The sequence below is a fragment of the Procambarus clarkii genome, chromosome 66 (genome assembly GCF_040958095.1).
Source record: "Procambarus clarkii isolate CNS0578487 chromosome 66, FALCON_Pclarkii_2.0, whole genome shotgun sequence".
NCBI lineage: Eukaryota > Metazoa > Arthropoda > Malacostraca > Decapoda > Cambaridae > Procambarus > Procambarus clarkii.
Window position 1 is genome coordinate 9,633,383 of NC_091215.1, and position 13,633 is coordinate 9,647,015.

At 42.8% G+C, this 13,633-nt stretch overlaps 1 protein-coding gene across 8 annotated transcripts in view; it reads right to left on the reverse strand.

Moving 5' to 3' along the window:
* LOC123769133 (galactoside alpha-(1,2)-fucosyltransferase 1) overlaps window positions 1–13,633 on the reverse strand; it is a 263,820-nt gene that overhangs the window by 58,610 nt on the left and 191,577 nt on the right. The window contains exon 7 of one of the 8 annotated variants that reach the window (XM_069309809.1): window positions 145–1,065. The exons of the other annotated variants lie outside the window; for them this stretch is intronic. Within the exon in view, the coding sequence (XP_069165910.1) occupies window positions 962–1,065 (104 nt within the window). The 3' untranslated portion in view covers window positions 145–961. Of the gene's footprint in view, window positions 1–144; window positions 1,066–13,633 lie in introns of those variants that run through there. 8 annotated transcript variants of the gene reach the window in all.

Here is a 13,633-nt window from a genome sequence, read left to right on the forward strand (position 1 = left end):
AGGTCAGGTCGGTGTTTTCTATGAAGCTTTTCAAGGTAAACTAAAATATTCACAATAAATTAGTATGTCACATATGCACTTATTAAATAAGTCAATATTGACTGTACGAAAGTGCAAGAACGGGTTGCCTGGTGAGGTGATGGGAATTGGAGACGTGTGAGTTACCCTGTTTGACGTCACCAGTTGAGGAGTGAGCCCAACTGTGAGGGTTGATGTGTGAGAGGTCACAATAAGGGACACATTCAGTTAGGATATTACAATTTTACTGTATCTCCAAGAGTGAAGTAAAGTGATTTTAATTGTTTCCATTTCTCTATTTTGTGCCGTGTATGTAATTAAATTGCAGAGATTTCCCGTTCCAGCAGTGAAGTGGTAACGGGAGATTTCCCTTGGATATTTGAAATTTATATTATATTTGGCCAGCGCTTTATTATTCTGTTGTGTTGTGTTAAAGCCGTGAATTATTAGTGGTATAATTTACTGGCGAAAGCCTTTTGCAAGTTTTGCCGTGAGTGGCAAAGGTGTACCGTGTTGTACCGTGTGTGAACTGTAGACAAGTTGTGTCCTTGGTGAAATACGTTGTGTACTGTGAAGGATTGTATGAGAATTAAAGTCATTTAACGTCACTGGGGGACATGATTACTTAACGAGGTCATTGTGTGTGTGTGTGTTGAACAGCGTTGTGATTAACGTAGATCCGTGTAATTGCAACAGCCACAGTGAGTTCATGCAGTGGAGGACTTGTCGCTAGGATGATTAACGTAGTGTTAACGAATTAACGAGCTGTCGTTTATTAAGTGGTTGATTAACGTAAGGGGGTTGACCATCCTGTGATGGTCGGAGTCAATTGCGCTGTCATTAAGGTGTCGTAATTCGTTGGACTGATCGGACCTGTCTGCTGGCAGGGAGATTAGGCAGTCGTTGCTAATTAAGGAGAATCAGCACCCATCACTTAGTGAATTCACACGGTGTTGATGTTGTGTTTACACAGGGTGTCTTGTAGCCTTGTTTGATAAAGAAGTGGAACCCTCGTTAAGGTAATCTTGTTGTAAGACTGGAGGAGACCTGTCAGTTAGAAGACAGTAGGCTTTGTCAGTACTCGTCTGAATTAATCGGCTGTTGTAGTGACAGTAATTAATTGTGGATTACTCACCGAATGCTTGACATTTCGAGTATGATGTAATTATTTACCTTACGAGTTATTGTTGTCATTTAAGTGTCGTGGAGACACGAGTGTGTTAACGAAATGGTTTAAATTCAGTTAGTGAAACTTTTATTGTTTTTGTCCTGAGAGACAAGTGTTAACATAAAATTTTATAGGGGTTATCATTCTTGGATCACCCGGCTTGTTACTTGGTACCTCGTTGGTAGATCAGCGAGTGCCACAAGTTTTGTGATTATAGTATTTGTTCACCATGAGGCCGTCACAATATTGATTGCAAGCTTGCATCACCAGTGGGCACCACTGTTCAGTTAGTGTCATTATTCAGTCAGTAACGACGGGAAATATCCCGTGGGTCCACTAGGCTGTTGAATAGCTGTTCTTAAATGTGCCACATTTAAGAAAATGGGGTAGACAGTAAAGTAATGTAAACTCGTTGTTGTAGTAGTTCTAGTTTTGTTTGAATAAATTGTTGTTTCTAGAAAACAGTTGTTTAAGTCAAACCCGCAATATTCCTGTCCCACTTTTCATGTTCTGCAACACCTTGCCTGCTTATATGTATATTAAGTCTGTATCTAAAGCTAGAGTCCAATACACAGCACCACACTTCAAATAATATGAAGCGAGATCCCATCGGCTACCCTCTATTAGTTTTTACTAGGAGGAGCCAACGACCTAAGTGGACAGGTTTCACCCAGTTTATCTTGAGCTTATCTTGAGATGATTTCGGGGCTTTAGTGTCCTCGCGGCCCGGTCCTCGACCAGGCCTCCACTCCCAGGAAGCAGCCCGTTACATCTGACTAACACCCAGGTACCTATTTTACTGCTAGGTAACAGGGGCATAGGGTGAAAGAAACTGCCCATTGTTTCTCGCCGGCGCCTGGGATCGAACCCGGGACCACAGGATCACAAGTCCAGTGTGCTGTCCGCTCGGCCGACCGGCTCCCCTTATGTGGTGACACCTGGCGGTTTGCTCCCATTTTCTTATGATCTTAGGCTTTTAGTATCTGCCTGTAGCAGTTCTTTCTGTTTGAGGTCTGCCTCTCTTGTGAGGTAGTTACGATTAACGTAACATCAATAGGAATTAATTCTTTTCATAAAGTCAAAGAAAAAATATCACAGTATTATTCTCACTTCTTAAATTCTCAACATGTCATTGATGTAAATAACAAAAAGGGATGACCCCTGTGGTACCCCAATCACCAAATTTATCCAGTCACATTCGGACCCATTTAGTACGACCCCCTTGCTTTCTTTGTTTTAACCATTTTTTATCCATTCTGGTATTCTACTATTTATTCCACGAGCCTGTAATTTCCTTGCTAGTTTTTATTGTGCTACCTTATCAAAGGCTTTAGCAAAATCCATGGATACTACATCTACTGGAAGTCCCTTGTTTGTGTTCCTAGTTACCGTTTCCAAAAAAGTAAGCAGGTTTGTATGGACGGATCGGTTTTTAACAAACCCATGCTGTGTCGATTTCATGAGATTGTTCACCCTCCTTTATGATTCTTTCCATTAGCTTGCAGATGTGTGATGTCAAGCTGATTGGGCGGTAATTTTCTGCTGAGCTCTTTCTGCCTTTTTTGAAAATAGATATGACATTTGCATAATTCCAATCTAGGGAGACATTCCTTTGGTCAAGTGATTTTGTAAAAAGCAATTTCAGCGGTAGGCATAGTTCTTCTGTCAGTTCCTTTACAACTTTGTATTGTATTCCATCCATACATGTGGGTTTTGAGTCTTGTAACTTGGCAATGTTCTTCCTGATTATGTCGCATGTTATGGGTATACCCCTAAATTATCTTAACCTCCTTCAAATATTTGTGCGTGTGACTAAATTGTCGCTCTGGCTCTGAACCTGTTTGTTGTCCGAGATATATAGATTTAGTTGTGCCCGGCTTGGTAAAGGACTATGACCTCTCCACCATCTGCCATCGGGATCCCCTACCCTCTCTTGATCTTTAGCTGTGCATTTGTGTATCGTTCTGTATTTTTTAACTCTTTCTGTTTGCCCCGTAGCACCCGGTCATTTTTTCTTGCTCAATAGTGAGGTCTGGTATACTTCGTTATATCTCTCGAGATCTTTGTGCTTATGGGCATTGCTGACTATCTTCCTTCTGTGTTTAAAATTTGCAATGGTTATTCTTACCATATGTGTTTCCGGCCTACCTAACTTTCCGACATCTAACTTTTTTAGGTCTATAATTTCATTCATCAAAACTCTCTGTTCCTCCTGCAACTCCTTCATTGCTTTGATGCAGTCAGTTCCTGTAGTATTGTGCCTTATGCTATATAATTAAAATAAATTAACAAGTTCTTAGAGAACTAAATGATTTAATATTGTTATTCTAATTCATAAATGAATAACCCATAATGCTGCTAATACATAAACAATACTGAAAACTCTCCTTTGCTTTCGGGCAAGAAGGAGGGATGCTCCCCAGGCACCCACACACACACTCTAAGAGTACCTTCTGTCCTCTTTTCTCCCGTGTCTCTCCTTAATTCCAGCAAATAATTCCGGTAATATGGTGTGCTGGTAGTGTGGTTTTGGAAGTGTGGTGTGGTAGTTTGGTGATGAGGTAGTGTGGTGGGGTGGTGTGGTAGTGTGGTGAGGTAATGGTGGTGTGTGATGTTGTGGAGTGTGAGGTGTTGTGTGGAGTGTGGAAGAGGTTGTGTGGTAGTGGCGGTGTGGTGTAGTGTGGTAGAGGTAATGTGGGGTGTAGTATGGTAGAGGTAGTGTGTGTGTGTAGTGTACTCGTCTAGTTGTATTCACCTAGTTGTGCTTGCGGGGATTGAGCTCTGCTCTTTCGGCCCGACTCTCAACTGTCAGTCAACTATTACTAACTACTATTTTTTTCACACACACACACACACACACACACACACACACACACACACACACACACACACACACACACACACACACACACACACACACACACACAGGAAGCAGCCCGTGACAGCTGACTAACTCCCAGGTACCTATTTACTGCTAGGTAACAGGGGCATCAGGGTGAAAAAAACTCTGCCCATTGTTTCTCGCCGGCGCCGGGAATCGAACCCGGGACCATAGAATCACGAATGCTGTCCACTCAGCCACAGGTCCCCCTGTATTGTGGTAGTGATAGTGTGCAGTGGTGGTGTGTGGGTGGTGGTGTGGTGTAGAAGTGTGTCTTTTGGAGTGGTGGTGGAAGTGTGTGGTGGTAGTGTGTGGTAGTTGTGGTAGTGGTAGTGTGTGGAGGTGGTGGTAGTGTGTGGTAGTTGTAGTGTGTGTGTTTGATGGTAGTGTGTGGCGATGGTAGTAGTGTGTTTAGGTGGTGGTGGTAATGTGTGGAGGTGGTAGTGTGTGTTAGTGGTAGTGTGTGTTAGTGGTAGTGTGTGGTGGTAGTGGTGGTGGTAGAGTGTGGTAGTGTGTGGAGGTAGTGGTGTGGTGATGGTGGTAGTGTGCGGTGGTGGTTGCAGTGTGAGGAGGTGGTGGTAGTGTGTGGTGGTGATGGTAGTGTGTGATGGTGGTGATAATGTGTGGTGGTAGTGTGTGGTGGTTGTAGTGTGTGGTGGTGGTAGAAGTGTGTGGTGATGGTGGTAGTGTGTGGTGGTGGTGGGGGTAGTGTGTGGTGGTAGTGTGTGGTGGTGGTGGGGGTAGTGTGTGGTGGTAGTTGTAGTGTGTAGTGGTGGTGGAAGTGGGTAGTGGTGGTGGTAGTGTGTGGTGGTAGTTGTAGTGTGTAGTGGTGGTGGTAGTGTGTGGTGGTGGTGATAGTGTGTGGTGGTCGGTGGTGGTAGTGTGTGGTGGTGGTGGTAGTGTGTGATGGTGGTGGTAATGTGTGGTGGTGGTAGTGTGGGGTGGTAGAGTGTGGTTGTGGCGGTGGTGGTAGTGTGTGATGGTGGTGGTAGTGTGTAGTTGTGGTGGTAGTGTGTGGAGGTGGTTGTAGTGTGTGGTTATGGTGGTAGTGTGTGTTGGTGGTTTTAGTGTGGGTGGTGGTGGTAGTGAAGGTTGTGAAAGAGGTGGTGGTGGTAGTGGAGGTCGGAGGAGGAGTACGAGGAGGAGATTCAGGAGGAAGGAGAAGGTTAGCCAAGGGCTAAGGAGGAGGAAGAAGAGTGGGAGGAGGAGGTCGAGTAGGAATTAAGGAGGAGTATAGGTCGGTGAGGGGATATTAAGTGACGGAGGAGAAGAGGAAGGGGAGGAGGAAGGGGAAGATGAGGAGGAAGGGGAAGATGAGGAGGAAGGGGAAGATGAGGAGGAAGGGGAAGATGAGGAGGAAGGGGAAGAGATGGAGGGATAAGAGAAGGGGGAGGGGGAAGAGAAGGAGGGAGGGGTAAGAGAAAGGGGGATTATGAGGAAGGGGAAGAGGAGGGAAGGTAAGAGAAGGGGGGATGAGGAGGAAGGGGAAGAGGAGGGGGGAAAGTGTAAAAGAAGGGGGGATGAGGAGGAAGGGTAAGAGGAGGGGGGAAAGGGTAAGATAAGGGGGGATGAGGAGGAAGGGGAAGAGTAGGAGGGAGAGGGGAGGCTTAAGAGAAGGAGGGATGGAGCAACCCGTTCTCACACAAGACAGCACATATATGACTTAATGCTTAAAGTCAATATGTTGAATATGAATTAGTAAATATGTGATATATTCCTAGTTACTTTTTTTTCCAAGGCCCAAACTCTTCCTCACGTACCAACTTGCGTCTCACAGTACCCGTCCGTCAACCTAGATAGCAGAATAGTCGTGATTGGTTCAATTATAAGGAAAATTGTACTTTTCAGGTCCCACATGGGTTGTGAAATTTACCTACTATTGTCCATGCTCTTAGAATATTATAGATCAGCTACTTCCTATTGAAGGTTCGTAGTTTTGTTTTGAGAAATATCTGTTGTTCTTAGTAAATTATAATAAGCACTAAAAATTATTACATAGAATAACAGTCCTTCACCAATCAATATTATATACCATAGTTGGTGCTTTACAAATCTTTAAAGGATGTTTTGTAGGAACGCTAACAGAAAACGATGGTTCATTGGAATGTCTATGGGGTAAACTACTCTATACAGGATAGTATTGTGTCTACTATACCAACTACAGGATCGGTATATTGTCCACTACCACCTGTTAGGTGAGTAAGGGGTGCAATACCACCCACAGGATGGGTATGAGGGTCACATCCACCCAGAGGATGAGTATGGGGATCACATCCACCCACAGGAAGGGTATGGGGTCCAATACCACCCACAGGATGAGTATGGCGTCCACTACAACCCACAGGATGGGTATGGGGCTCCAACCACCCATAGAATGGGTATGGGGCTCCAACCACCCATAAAATGGGTATGGGGTCCAATAACACCCACTGGATGTGTATATGGCGTCCATTGCCGCGCGTTGAGCTCGAAAACCGCAGCATTCATCTCAGAACCATGCCTATTTCACGCAGATTCCTTAATAAACGTAAAAGTTTTATATGTCACAAGAAAGATAGAAATATAAGCTTCATTCTAAATACCTTACCATGGGCATATTTAAATTTAAACCGAAGATACGTGTACTTCTATAATAGCCGAGCTCCGACCCCGGACAGATCTATCGACCGAGCAACTCTCTCTCAGAACAATGTTTATTTCACCTGAATTCGTTAGTAAACATATATGTTTTATATGTCTCAAGAAAGACAGACATATAAGCTTCACTTTAAACACTTTACTATAGACATATTTAAATTTCTAATGAAGATTATTGTATTTTAAAAATTACGGAGCTCCCACCCCGTACAGACTGAACGACAGAGCAACTCTCTCTCAGATCAATGTTTATTTCACGTAAATTCGTTAATAAACACAAATGTTTTATAAGTCTTAAGCAAGATAGAAATAAGAGCTTCATTTTAAATACATTACAATAGACATATTTATAGCTCAAGTGAAGATACATATGTTTTTATAGTAGCGCTCAGTAGCTTGTCGGGCATGGAGTGCAGACGCCTACGCACTTGCCGATATATTGTATAATTAACAAAGATACGCTAATAAAGCCTAAAATCTTATATGCCTCCAGAAAGACCGATATATGAACATTATTATAATTGCACCAAATGAAATATATCATGTTCGAGAACAAAGATATATCAATTTTAAATTAAGTTTCGACTCTCTCTCGGGTGAGAGAGATGGGGCGACTCTCGCCCCATCTATTGGAGATTCTGTGCACTAAATACCCAAAGCTACTCAAACTCTCCTAGCATTATTTAAGTAATGAAGTAATATGGTATATTTACTCACTATAATGTGGGTGCTGAATGCAGAACATGAGAAAACATATATTTACTCCAAACTAATATAATTTCATTATGAAATAAGTAGCATCAAAGGAAGTCGATGGTCCAAGCAGCAATGTTGTGGAGCGACTTATCCAAGATATATCGTTGTTTGGAAAGTGTTTGTTGGCATATCCAGTTGTCGCACTTCTCTGCTCAAATTATCACAAATTTAAATTATAATGTTAACAAGTAGAATACGTATTTTTAATAAAATCTAACATAACTAGCCAGAAAACATTTAACATTAATTAAAAAATATATGTTTGGAAGTTAAATCGACTTCATAGGACAATGGTTTTGTTATATATACTCGTTATTCGTTGACATGCGTTCGCTACTTAAACTACCATGTACTGTACTTATGTAAAATCTCCCATGTCTCTTCGCTCATCTCACCGAACCCTACTGGCTCTGTGATATATTGTTTAATTAATTGAGATTCACAAATAAAGCTAATAATTGTATATGTTATCAAAAAGGCAGAGCTTAGTTTAGTTCATTTATTATGCACTCCATACCCATCCCATGGACGATAGTAGAGTGTTACAGAGGCACATAATGGGCTCAGGGAATGAGCCCCACAATTCATATAGCCAAGGAAGTTATAATCTTGATAAGCTAGTTACAAAAGTCAATACACATTGTCACATCAACAATGGGCTCGAGACCGACCACAAGTACAGTTTATAATTTAAGCAACTGACATATATGGAGGGCTAGTGTCACAATTGATATGTTTATCCTACACATAACCCCCTCTCCCCCATCCAATGGGCAGCGGTGGATAGGTTACAATCAAGTTTTTTTTTTGCGTTTTATTCAGAGATTAGGTCTTATTAGGTGAGGAAAGATATTCATATTTTAAAGAAGGTTTCTTGGCTCTCCATTTGTAACAAACTTACACATTGATGGAAAATATACAACCTTTTGAAAATCAATATTAGTTTGATCTAGATATTGTAATTAACGAAAGTATTTATGTTATCAGAAAGGTAGAAATATAGGATACATTTAAAATCCTTTGTCATAAATATAACTGAAGTGAAAACGAAGATATATGCGTTTTGATAGTTACTTGATGGCTTGCTCTGAGAGTGTGAAGCCCTGCACACCAGCCAATAAATTGTATAATTAGTTTCCATATATTTTAATTAATCTTAAAAATCTATATGTCAGAAGAAAGGAAGATGTAGTCGTTAATGTGACAACATTTAAAAATATATATCTCTTAAGTTAAATAAATAATACCACCTTTTCGCCGGTGTCCGGACACATGAAAATTACCTAGGTATCAGTATCCAGCCAGGCGGGGATCACAGGCTGCACAATACTGATAAATTATATAATGCACTACTTGTGGTCGATCTCGAACCCATTTATGATTTGACGACTTATAGTGAATTTTGTAACTAGCTCATTAAGATTGTATCTTGCTTAGCTAAATGAATTGTGGGGTTCGGTCCATTCATTTTCTTTCTTTATTATGCACCCCATAATACCCATCCTGTGGGCGGTGGTGTAAAGGATTACAGAGGCACATAATCGGTTCAGGAACTGAACCCTCTAGTTCGTTTAGCTAAGCAAATAACAATCTTTTGACGCTAGTTACAAAATTATTAATGTACACATACTTATGCATACATGTACATATACATACGTATACATATATAAATACACATACATATTTAATCACCCACACAAATACACACATCAGTAATTTTTTGTGTCACAAGTGATTCAACAAGAGGCTCACAACAGTCACTATACAAGGCACTTTACATCTATGAGGAGTCGCACAGTTACTAGTCTAGCTCCACACCCACCCAACTGGGCGGCAGCTTTACAGTCATGTGCTCCACACCCACCCAACTGGGCGGCAGCTTTACAGTCATGTGCTCCACACCCACCCAACTGGGCGGCAGCTTTACAGTCATGTGCTCCACACCCACCCAACTGGGCGGCAGCTTTACAGTCATGTGCTCCACACCCACCCAACTGGGCGGCAGCTTTACAGTCATGTGCTCCACACCCACCCAACTGGGCGGCAGCTTTACAGTCATGTGCTCCACACCCACCCAACTGGGCGGCAGCTTTACAGTCATGTGCTCCACACCCACCCAACTGGGCGGCAGCTTTACAGTCATGTGCTCCACACCCACCCAACTGGGCGGCAGCTTTACAGTCATGTGCTCCACACCCACCCAACTGGGCGGCTGCTTTACAGTCATGTGCTCCACACCCACCCAACTGGGCGGCAGCTTTACAGTCATGTGCTCCACACCCACCCAACTGGGCGGCAGCTTTACAGTCATGTGCTCCACACCCACCCAACTGGGCGGCAGCTTTACAGTCATGTGTATGCATTACCTACAGTAAGCAAATTTTGGATACTTCGCTAAGATTTCGAGCAGCACGTACATCATTATGAATGAAGTACTTACACATTTCATGGACACTATTGATGTTGTTATCTTTAAATTCCGCGATTTTTCACATTCCATTATATAATGACGCAAAGTATGCGAATAGTTCTGCTGACAGAGTTTACATTTAGTCAAATCTACATCATCAGATGTTACAAACTTCCAGAGGTACTTGTAGCTGAGCCTAAACCTAGCAGTGGTAACATCTAGAAGTCTGCTAACATTATTGGATGACCCATAGACGAGCGATTCATCAAAGTTTATACAATATTGTGAAATTGAGAGTCAGTGTAGTAACATAAATTGGTAAATCATAAATATTGTAAGTTAAGAATCTGATGCATGTGTGTGTGTTGGGAGGGGCGGGGGTTATATACCCTTGGTAAGCGAGAGTGGAAAGTAACCTTAGACGTACTGCGGTCAATGTGTGAGGGGGGGGGGGAGGGGGAGGGAGGGGGGGAGAGTCAAATCCACCCTCCAACATCTGGACATAGTACCACCAGCCTCCACAACACTCCATCAGCCTCCAGCTGATGCTTGTAGATGCCTCATCTAACCTCACCTATGTCACACATTAACCTACAGTTCCTGTGATATTTCAACTCCTCATCACAGTGGCGTCTCACCAATATAAACTGTATTGGATTTTGTCCCGAAATAGCTATATGCTGGCTGGACGTGTATGTATGTATGTATGTATGTATGTATGTATGTATGTATGTATGTAATGTATGTATGTATGTATGTATGTATGTATATATGTATGTATATATGTATGTATGTATGTATGTATGTATGTATGTATGTATGTATGTATGTATGTATGTATGAATGGATAGATGGATGGATGTATGTATGTACGCATGCATGCATGTATGTATGCATGTATGTATGTATGTATGTATGTATGTATGTATGTATGTATGTATGCATGCATGCATGTATGAATGGATAGATGGATGGATGTATGTATGTACGCATGCATGTATGTATGTATGTATGTACTCACCTAGTTGTACTCACCTAGTTGTGTTTGCGGGGGTTGAGCTCTGGCTCTTTGGTCCCGCCTCTCAACCGTCAATCAACAGGTGTACAGATTCATGAGCCTATCGGGCTCTGTCATATCTACACTTGAAACTGTGTATGGAGTCAGCCTCCACCACATCACTTCCTAGTGCATTCCATTTGTCAACCACTCTGACACTAAAAAAGTTCTTTCTAATATCTCTGTGGCTCATTTGGGCACTCAGTTTCCACCTGTGTCCCCTTGTGCGTGTTCCCCTTGTGTTAAATAGACTGTCTTTATCTACCCTATCAATCCCCTTCAGAATCTTGAATGTGGTGATCATGTCCCCCCTAACTCTTCTGTCTTCCAGCGAAGTGAGGTTTAATTCCCGTAGTCTCTCCTCGTAGCTCATACCTCTCAGCTCGGGTACTAGTCTGGTGGCAAACCTTTGAACCTTTTCCAGTTTAGTCTTATCCTTGACTAGATATGGACTCCATGCTGGGGCTGCATACTCCAGGATTGGCCTGACATATGTGGTATACAAAGTTCTGAATGATTCTTTACACAAGTTTCTGAATGCCGTTCGTATGTTGGCCAGCCTGGCATATGCCGCTGATGTTATCCGCTTGATATGTGCTGCAGGAGACAGGTCTGGCGTGATATCAACCCCCAAGTCTTTTTCCTTCTCTGACTCCTGAAGAATTTCCTCTCCCAGATGATACCTTGTATCTGGCCTCCTGCTCCCTACACCTATCTTCATTACATTACATTTGGTTGGGTTAAACTCTAACAACCATTTGTTCGACCATTCCTTCAGCTTGTCTAGGTCTTCTTGAAGCCTCAAACAGTCCTCTTCTGTTTTAATCCTTCTCATAATTTTAGCATCGTCCGCAAACATTGAGAGAAATGAATCGATACCCTCCGGGAGATCATTTACATATATCAGAAACAAGATAGGACCGAGTACAGAGCCCTGTGGGACTCCACTGGTGACTTCACGCCAATCGGAGGTCTCACCCCTCACCGTAACTCTCTGCTTCCTATTGCTTAGATACTCCCTTATCCACTGGAGCACCTTACCAGCTACACCTGCCTGTCTCTCCAGCTTATGTACCAGCCTCTTATGCGGTACTGTGTCAAAGGCTTTCCGACAATCCAAGAAAATGCAGTCCGCCCAGCCCTCTCTTTCTTGCTTAATCTGTGTCACCTGATCGTAGAATTCTATCAAGCCTGTAAGGCAAGATTTACCCTCCCTGAATCCATGTTGGCGATTTGTCACGAAGTCCCTTCTCTCCAGATGTGTTACCAGGTTTTTTCTCACGATCTTCTCCATCACCTTGCATGGTATACAAGTCAAGGACACTGGCCTGTAGTTCAGTGCCTCTTGTCTGTCGCCCTTTTTGTATATTGGGACCACATTCGCCGTCTTCCATATTTCTGGTAGGTCTCCCGTCTCCAGTGATTTACTATACACTATGGAGAGTGGCAAGCAAAGTGCCTCTGCACACTCTTTCAGTACCCATGGTGAGATCCCATCTGGACCAACCGCCTTTCTAACATCCAGATCCAGCAGGTGTCTCTTGACCTCCTCTCTCGTAATTTCGAACTCCTCCAAGGCCGCCTGGTTTACCTCCCTTTCTCCTAGCACAGTGACCTCACCCTGTTCTATTGTGAAGACCTCCTGGAACCTCTTGTTGAGTTCCTCACACACCTCTCTGTCATTCTCTGTATACTTGTCCTCGCCTGTTCTAAGTTTCAATACCTGTTCTTTCACTGTTGTTTTCCTTCTGATGTGACTGTGGAGTAGCTTTGGTTCGGTCTTGGCTTTGTTTGCTATATCATTTTCAAAATTTTTCTCTGCTTCTCTTCTCACCCTGACGTACTCATTCCTGGTTCTCTGGTATCTCTCCCTGCTTTCTGGTGTTCTGTTATTCCGGAAGTTCCTCCACGCCTTTTTGTTCAGTTTCTTCGCTTCTATACATGCCCTATTATACCATGGATTCTTCTGTTGCTTCTCGGATTTTTCCCTTTGGGCCGGGACGAACCTGTTTACTGCCTCCTGACACTTTTGGGTAACATAGTCCATCATACCCTGTACAGACTTGTCTCTGAGGTCTGTGTCCCAAGGTATTTCACTTAGGAAACTTCTCATCTGTTCATAATTCCCCTTTCGGTATGCCAGCCTTTTGATTCCTAGTTCTTTTTGGGGGGAGATAAGTCCTAGCTCTACCAGGTACTCAAAGTTCAATACACTGTGGTCACTCATTCCCAAGGGCGCTTCCATCTTAACTTCCCTTATATCCCATTCATTTAGGGTAAATATCAAATCAAGCATTGCTGGTTCATCTTCTCCTCTCATTCTTGTTGGCTCTTTGGTATGCTGGCTTAGAAAGTTTCTTGTTGCCACGTCCAGCAGCTTAGCTCTCCATGTTTCTGGTCCTCCATGCGGGTCTCTGTTCTTCCAATCTATCTTCCCATGGTTGAAGTCTCCCATAATTAGTAGTCCAGATCCATTCCTGCTAGCAACAGAAGCTGCTCTTTCTATTATGTTAATGGTGGCCATGTTGTTTCTATCATATTCCTGTCTAGGTCTTCTGTCATTTGGTGGTGGATTATATATGACTGCGACTATAATTTTTTTCCCTCCATTTGTTACAGTACCTGCTATGTAGTCACTGAAACCTTCACAGCCCTGAATATCCATCTCCTCAAAATCCCAGCCTTTTCTTACCAGCAGAGCTACAC